This window comes from Lepus europaeus, chromosome 18 (genome assembly GCF_033115175.1).
Source record: "Lepus europaeus isolate LE1 chromosome 18, mLepTim1.pri, whole genome shotgun sequence".
NCBI lineage: Eukaryota > Metazoa > Chordata > Mammalia > Lagomorpha > Leporidae > Lepus > Lepus europaeus.
In genome coordinates, this window is record NC_084844.1 from 56,453,509 (window position 1) to 56,462,012 (window position 8,504).

The window sequence follows — 8,504 nt, forward strand, 5'->3', positions numbered from 1 at the left end:
AGGTGCCCTCCCTAAATTGGGCGTCACTACCTTAAACCAGCTCTTTCCTTCCCCCTTTCCATGGAGAAAATCGCCTGTCCTTTGGACATGCTGGCTGTCCCAGCCCTGTCCCTGCTCCCAGTCTTTGTCTGTACACCTCAGTGGGCACAAGTGGTACACTCCTATTGATATTCCTCCAAATTCATATCCTAGATAAAGTTAGGGAAGAAATAAGCTGGGGCTGTTTTGTTGTTGTTGGTCTTGTTTTTTGGGAGGTGGGGAGGACAGGGAGAGAAGGAGCCCCTGGGAAGGCTGCTCCACGCCACACCACTTAAGGTCATGCAGACCCAGGTGGCACCCAGCAGGAATGGCGGCTCCCCCCCCCCCCCGCCCCGGCACCTGCTGGCAGTGTTTCGTTGGAAGGGAGCCCTGTGGGGGTGCACACTGAGCAGTTAGGGTCATCTCCCAGGGATGGCGAGCTAGAGGTTGCAACACAAGAGGGTCCCTCCCTGGTCGATGCTGTGGGGCTGAGCAGGGCGTCTCCAAGCATGCACTTTGCCCTTAGGAGGTAGCCTGAGGTACAGCCTGGCCGGGAAGGGGGGGGGATCCTCCTGTATCACTGAGCCACAACCTCCCTTGAGCCTACACGACTGGAGCTTGAACCAGCCCACATGCAGGGACACCGTCTAGGTCTGTGCCAACCCTGCCACCTGCTGGCTGCTGTTGGGGAGCCCCCAGAATCCTTCTGCTGCCCGGGTGTGATGGAGGCTCCAGGGTGGGCAATGGGAGCCTGCCTCAGCAGCCTGGTGGCCCTCTCTGGCCTGCTGAGCAATAGACGGGATGAGAACACATCCGTGTTCCAGGCTCAGAATGTTAGAGAATTCTGGGATTCCCTTGTTGATACCCGGACACAGTGGAGATGGCCAGGGGCTACCCTGCCTTGCCCTTGCTTGTGTCCTTGAGGAGAGAAGATGGAAATGTGGGAGGGGGCTGGAACCCAGGCCGTCCCAGCTCCAGGAAGGGGCAGTCACCTCGAGAGGCACCTGTGCAGGCTCTGAGAAGGGACGGAGACAGGCCTGAGCCGGGGCAGGCCTGGGCAGGGCACTGATGAGTGTGTGGATCTGCAGCCGGCACGTCCCATGCTGCAACTGCCTGAGCTCAGGGTCCCCTTGTCCTGTGTGCTTGCATTCCAGCACGTCTAAAAACAAGGAACTTTCTCCAGGGTCTGGACAGAAAGGGAGTCCAGGCTCCGGCCAGGGGCCCACCTGTGCAGGGACGCAGCCAGGGGGACCACCAGGCTCCAGCCCCAGCCAGCCGCCAGCAGACCAGAGTCCTCACACCCTGCGGAAAGGTACGTCTATCGCTGCAGCCTTCCTGTTGGTTCCAGCCCAGGGAGCACTGCGCTCTTCCATCAGTGTGGACAGCCAGAAACCGCGGTCCCTGGACGGTTCAGGGCATTGGTGTTTGGCAGTTAACCAACTGTAAGCAGGATCATCACACGGGGTAGCTTGTAAGGGCATGGATTCCACTGGTGAGTTCTCATTTGAGAAGCATAGGTATCCCATGGACTTGCCAGGCCCAACCTCTGGCACAGGGCTGGGACAGGCTGGAGCCAGGCAATTCACCTGGGTTTCCCCCATGGGTGCAGGGGTCTAAGCACTTGGGCCACCTTCTGCTGCTTTCCCAAGCTCATTAACAGGGAGCTAGATTGGAAGTGGAGCAGCCCGGACTTGAACTGGCACCCATACGAGATGCCAGTGTTTTAGGCAACAGCTTCACCCTCTGCTGCAGTGCTATCCCTGACCTCCAGCATTTAAAAAGCTGTGTGGAGTCGTCCACAGCGGCCACCTGTCCAGACAAGTGGCAGCCTCGCACCTGGTGCCACAGAGGAGGGAGTCAGGATTGCTTCTCCATGCTTGCTTTGCAATCTCCAGACTGGAAACGGGAAGTAATGCGCAGGAGGTCGGGATAGTGATGGGCTTTGAAAAAGCCTGCAGGTTTTTTGGATTTATATTTATTTGAAAGAGTTACTGAGAACGACAGAGAGGGGTCTTCCATTCCTGGTTTATTCTCCAGACGGCCTCAATAGCCAGAGCTGTGCTGATCTGAAGGCAGGAGCCAGGAGCTTTTTCTGGGTCTCCCATGTGGGTGCAGGGGCCCAAGGATTTGGGGCCATCTTTTACTGCTTTCCCAGGCCACAGCAGGGAGCTGGAAAGGAAGAGGAGCAGCCGGGACTAAAACTGGCGCCTATATGGGATGCTGGTACCTCAGGCCAGGGCTTTAACCTGTTGTACCACAGTGCCAGCCCTGCAATTTTTTTAAGATTTAATTTTACTTGAAAGCCCGAGTTACGCAGAGGAGAGGCGTGGGGTGGAGAGTGGGATGGGGAAGGGGTTTCCATCTGCTGGTTCACTCCCCAGATGGCCGCAATGGACAGAGCTGCACTGATCCGAAGTCAGGAGCTTTCTCTGGGGCCCAAGGACTTGGGCCATCTTCTACTGCTTTCCCAGGCCCTAGCAGAGAGCTGGATGGGAAGAGGAGCCATATGGGATGTCAGCACTGCAGGCAGCGGCTTTACTCGCTGTGCCACAGTGCTAGCCCCTGCAACCCTTTTTTATTCAGGTAGGGAGAAACAGAGAAAGACCTTCCATCCACTGATTCACTCCCCAAAGGGCCAGGCCAGGAGCCTGGAACTCCTTCCGGGTCTCCTATGTGAGTGCAGGGACCCAAGGACTTGGGCCATCCCCATCTGCCTTCCTAGGTGAATTAGCGGGGAGCTGGATAGGAAGTGGAGCAGCCGGGACTCAAAACGGTGCTCATATGGGATGCTGGTGCCACAGGTGGTGGCTTAATCCAGTGCACCACAGTGCCAGCCCCTGCAGAGGGTGCAGTTCTTCAAAGATAATCTATTGAGGGCCAGGCTCTCTGGTGCAGTGTGTTAAACTGCCATCTGCAGTGCCAGCATCCCACACGGGTGCAGGTTCAAGTCCCGGCTGCTCTGCTTCCAGTCCAGCTCCCTACTAATGTGCCTGGGCTTTGGCCTGGCCCAGGGCTCACTGTTGCAGCCACTTGGGGGTGCACCTGTGGATGGAAAATCTTTCCGCTTGACTCAAGGACACAGGAGCTCCAAGCTTTGGTGCAGAGCATCCTGCCATGTTTCACAGTCCTGGGAGCCAAACGTTGTGAGGCAGGTTCCCAGGGATTGCCTCCGACTCCCAGGCTGTGCTGGGGCAGCTTCAACTTGAACCATCTTCACTAGGCTTCGCTGAGTTTCCTTGAGTGCCCTTCGCACTGGGAACTGTTCTCCCCTTCGGCTGGGTGTGCGCATGTAGACCATCGCTGGAGTCCAGGAGAGGGGAGGTGAAATGAGTTATCAGGCAAAAGGAGATGCAAACCCAGAGTTCCAGGTTTGTTTTAAAACCTGGGGCCAGTGCTGTGGCGCAACGGGTTAAAGCCCTGGCCTGAGGTGCCAGCATCCCATATGGGTGCTGGTTTGAGTCCTGGCTGCTCCATTTCCCACCCTGCTCTCTGCTATGGCTTGGGAAAGCAGTGGAAGATGACCCAGGTCCTCAGGCCCCTGCACTTGTGTGGGAAACCCGGAAGAAGCTCCTGGTTCCTGATCGGCACAGCTCCAGCCCATGTGGCCATCTGGGGAATGAACCAGCGGATGGAAGACCTCTCTACCTTTGTGTAACTCTTTCAAGTAAATAAGTCTTTAATAAAAACACACCTGCATGGTCTGCTGTCGGTCTGGCAGGAGGCCGAGGGTAGAATGGGGTGGCCCAGCGAGGCAGTGGCGTCCTGGTCTGACCGCCCTATGTTCTGTCGCCATTGTGTGGGCTTTTCTCTTCCAGTTTCCAAGAAGCTGGCGCCCATCCCACCCAAGGTCCCCTTCGGCCAGCCAGGGGCTGTGACGGAGCAGCCTGCCGGCCAGCCGTCCCCAGTCAGCCTGTCTCCCACCCCGCCGAGCACCCCGTCGCCCTACGGACTGAGTTACCCTCAGGGCTACTCCTTGGCCTCTGGCCAGCTGTCCCCGGCTGCAGCTGCCCCGCTGGCCTCTCCTTCGGTCTTCACAAGCACTTTAACCAAATCGCGGCCCACGCCGAAGCCCCGACAGAGGCCCACTCTGCCGCCACCCCAGCCCCCCGCCGCCAGCCTCTCGGCCTCCAGTCCCCAGGCCACGGAGCACCCCATGGTGGACGGCATGTCTCCCGGGGAAAGCATGTCCACAGGTAAGTGCCGGAGCCTGCGGCGGGGTCACGGGCCTCGCCCTGTGCCCCAAGGGGGGCTGTGCCGGCGGCCAGCAGCCCAGGGCCCTTGCTTCTGCTCTGTGTGTTTGAGCACTCTCACTCAGGAAGGACACAGAAGGAAGCTGACGCCATAACTCAGGGGAGAGGCCCAAGGTGTCCCCTAGAGAGGGGCTGAGAACCAAAGCTGGGGCTCCCTGGGGGCAGATGAGCCCCGGCTGCCATCTTTCCAGAGTCACATTCAGAGAGGGGTCAGTCTCAGAACAGAAGTGAGCCGACACACTCAGCGGTTAAGATAGCCATAGACACTCTGGCCACACACGGTGGTAACACTGGACACGTTTGTGGCGTCGGCCAGTCGCCGGAGTGCTTCCCTTGCTCGAGGACACAGGCAGTGCTGGGCTCCGTCGGAGTGTTCGCTCAAGTAGCAGGTGAGGCAGCCCGGGAGGGAGCGGACACGCATCCTGGGTCCTAGAACAGACCCTCCCACACTCCCTCCCCCAACCTTGGCTCTCTCCCAGAAGGATATTTTCCTCTGCTAGTAGCGGGGAACCTGGAGCCCAGAGCCTGTGGGCTCTGCTCCTTGCAGGCTAGGTAAAGGCTCAGCCGGGTGTGCAGGTGTTTGCCACAGGACGGGAGAGGGGGGAGCCCCCCGGGCCCCAGCTGCTGTGAACACTGCCTTGGTCATCCCTGAGCGAGCTGTGATGGGAGGGGACAGGGCACCTGCCCCAGGAGCTCCCGTCAGAGCTGGCTCACTGCCCCTTCCACACCCGACATCTGCCCACTGTCCCGGGACACCGTGGTGGAGGTGGAAGGGAGCATGCAAAGAGCAGCCCGAGAGATCTGGGGCCACGAGTGGGACAGGGCCGCAGGCCAGGGCTCCCGAGCCGCACAGCGTAGGCACCGTTGTGCCCCCCGGCACCTGTGTTGTTACAGTCTTCAGCAGCAGGCTGTCGTCCTGTCGCACGCACGGGCCTCTGGGCCGGTGTGGCCGGCCTGGGACTGTGCCCTTGGCGCAGTGTTTCTGTGACGTTGCTGTTGCATCGTGTCTGTTCCTTCTCCGAAGCCTATTGTTGTGTTCTTGCAGCTGTGTGACATGAGTGGCGCGGTGTTGGATACGTGTGAGGGGGATTTTCAGGGTAAGCCGGCCCCGGCCTCGCCCCCTCCCACCCCGGCCAGCTGCCCTTGGCCGCCCCCCACGGCCCCGCCCCCTCTCTGCATGTGGCTCAGACCACCCGCATGGCCGCCTCACTCTTGCCAGCTTCCTTGGCTTTCGTTAGAAGACATCCAGCAGACTTAGCTCTTCTTCACTTCCACGGCGTCCCTAGGACGTGGAGGGCACGGTGGGGGGAGCCCGTTAGCAGAGGGCACGGCTGGGAGCACTCCCTGGGCCGCCCCAGCATTGGGCCTCCCTGCAGGCTGAGGCAGCTGGCAAATCCCGGAGGCCCTGGGGTCTCAGAGCTCTTCCCCGCCCCACCCCCCAGCAGCGGATGGATGGCCGGCCACATCCAGTCTGTCCCTGTCAGTGAAATATTTTGGGAGCAGTAGGGCCCCTCCTCCTGCTCGAAAGTGAAGCCATGGCAAGAGCAGGAGAGCAGCCAGAGTAAAGAGGTGGCCTGGCCTCACTGAGAAGGGGGAGCACGGCGACAACCCCAACCCGACCTGAGGCCTCCAAACAGAGCTCCCACAGGGGTCCCTGAAAGGGCAGGCCAGGAGGAGGGTGGCCCGGTGTGCTCTCCGCACTGCTCCGGCCCAGCCAGCCTCATTCCTCTGCCTCCCATTTCACTGCTGAGGTGCAGGAGTGGGGAAGGCTCGTTCCCAGGCCACAGCCATACAGCTTGACAGACAGGGCATTGTGGATCCAAGCAGTGAGGCTGGTCCTTGTACCCGACAGCAAACCCTGCCCCACCGGGCCCACCCAGCCTCACTCCTGCCGGAGGGAAGGGCAGAGGCAGGCCTGAGCACAGACGGCCCGGGGGAGTCACCTTCCCCCCACAGACCTCCACTCCTGTGGCAGCAGGTCAGAGCTGGCGGCAGTGGCATCCGGAGAACCCCCGGAGGGGGCGAGGGAGGCGGCCTGTGTCCCAGAGCGTCCGTGTCCGTGGAGCGTCTTTCAGGGCTGTGTCGCATGTGTGTCTACACGCAGCATGGCCTTGTGCAGTCTGGACATGTTGGCCCAAACACCCCAGCTCCCGTGAGTGGCCCGGAGCTGCTTCCGTGCCAGGCTCAGGGCGGGGCTGGAGTAGCGGGGGCCCAGGAAAGGGCCCTGTCCACCTCCTGCACCCCTGGAGGGCCGGTCCCAGCATCCTGATGGCACAGGGTGCTCGTGTCCCCGAGCTGCTGGCTCTGGACTCTCCTGGCCATGCCCTAACGGCTGCAGCCACTGAGCCCTGGGACTTGGGGGCCATCTCCCTGACCTCCCCCGGATGAATGACCTTCTGCAGCCTGAACCTAGGTGGGGTTTCCTGCAATCCAGGGTCCCCAGGACTCCTCGTGGTCACGGGACGAGGGGATCTTTCTAGCGTCTCAGCCCTGCCCTGCAGACGAGAGCTAAACGGTCCGAAGTAGATCCCGAAGGAGACGGCCCCGCGCCTCCTCCTCCTGGAGTCTGGGGTGGCTCCTGTGGGGCAGGAGCTCCCTGGCCCAGCCCCTGTAGGTCACCACAGCCGAACCCAGACGCCCCGGGCCTGCCACCCTCCCAGGTAGAAGCAGAGCCTCTGGCCTCAAGCTGACGGTGTGGTAACAGGCTCTGGCCGGCCTCTAAGCCCCCTGCTTCCTAACGCTGACCACGTCGGCCCCCAGCAGGCTCCTGGGGAGCCGGAGCCCCCGATCAGCGCACTCTCTCTGCCCGCTTGCAGATATGACCCACTTCGAGATCCCGTCCATCCACATCGAGCTGGGGTCCACGCTCCGCCTGAGCCCCCTGGAGCACGCACGGCGACACTCTGTGACTGACAAGAGGGACTCGGAGGAGGAGTCCGAGAGCACAGCCCTCTGAGTGGCCGGCGCCCGTCCCCGCCATGCGTGTACATACCTACGTGGGCCCCGGAAACACGCCGCCAGGAGCAGCGTCCCCGAGCTTGCCAAGTCCCCTGTCGGCTCTTCCCGGCACTGCCGGCGCGAGGCTGGAGTCGGGCGCGAGCCGTGACCTGCAGCCCGCGTGCGGCCAATGTTGGTGCAGATGTTTTGTTTCCTTTCGGGTGGTGACGTCGGCCTTTCGTTTGACCTTTGCCTTTTGACTTTGTGCCTATTTCGACCCACTTTCAGCCTCCGCGCCAGGCAGTACCTGCATGGCCCTTTGTGGAGTGGGGGGTGCAGCGGAGGGCCCAGTGGCCAGGCTAGACCCTGGGGCTGCTACCTTCCCTCAGGGGGAGGGGGAATGTGGGGCCTCACAAAGGGGACCGGAGAACAGGGGAGCCCTTTGCTCAGAGCTGGACTAAGCTGGAATTCCCCAGGTCCTGGGCACTGACCTTGACCTCTGCCTGCTGCTCGGAGAGGGGCTGGTCACTGGAGGGCTCCAGAACCGTAACAGCCTAAAACAAAACTTGTTTGAGTCATTTCCCGAGTTCTTTTTCCCCTACCTGTGCAACTAAAAGCTCCCTTCACTCCCTCTTTTGTTTCCAAATGACCATATCTGGAGGACCCCAAGCGAGCTCCCTATGCACCTTAAAAAATTACTAGACACCTGAGGAATTCTGATCCTGCAGGCAGCTGGAGGCACCCAGCTCCCTGGGTAAGGGGGCCTTGGAGCCTGTTTCCTGGAGGTTACAAGTGAATAGCAATAACTCTGACCCAGAGCATGTGCGGGAGAGGCACAGGGACCCAGGGCATCCCTGGCCCAAGCTGCTCAGCCCCTCCCCGTCTGGGGTTGGGTCGAGAAAGGACCAGGAAGGCATGGGGACCTGTTCACACTTTGGGATTAAGGAGTGAGAACCAGATTTGGGCCGTGCATGCACAGTCAAAAGTTTAAAATTTTATCCTTTTACAATAGATATACTATACCTATACATGATATAATATTTGTATATATGAAATCTATATTTGTTTAATTTGAGCCATTCAATTGAAACCAATGTACAGGTGTACGACGAGGAATCTGAACGTACAGGTCTTTCCCCCGACACGGCGTGGAGTCCCCTCCTCCAGGTGGGAGGCGCAGGCTTTCCATGTGACGGCTTTCTCACTTCCTGGCGAGGGCAGGCCAATCCCCAGTGTGTAAGAGAGCCGGGGGTGGGTGGGGTGGGGGGGTGAGAGTTATCTTCAAATATATGGACAAAA

At 60.2% G+C, this 8,504-nt stretch overlaps 1 protein-coding gene across 5 annotated transcripts in view; it reads left to right on the top strand.

The window, feature by feature from the left end:
- The window catches only part of ARHGAP44 (Rho GTPase activating protein 44), a 180,501-nt gene extending 172,041 nt beyond the window's left edge, over positions 1-8,460 (top strand). For 3 of the 5 annotated variants that reach the window (XM_062175507.1, XM_062175511.1, XM_062175512.1), the window contains 3 exons: positions 1,173-1,330; positions 3,834-4,211; positions 7,085-8,460. In XM_062175507.1, coding sequence (XP_062031491.1) covers positions 1,173-1,330; positions 3,834-4,211; positions 7,085-7,224 — 676 coding nt within the window. In that variant the 3' untranslated portion in view covers positions 7,225-8,460. Of the gene's footprint in view, positions 1-1,172; positions 1,331-3,833; positions 4,212-4,584; positions 5,062-5,313; positions 5,366-7,084 lie in introns of those variants that run through there. The other 2 variants (XM_062175509.1, XM_062175508.1) reach the window with 2 other exon arrangements.
- The last annotated feature ends 44 nt before the right edge of the window (positions 8,461-8,504 follow it).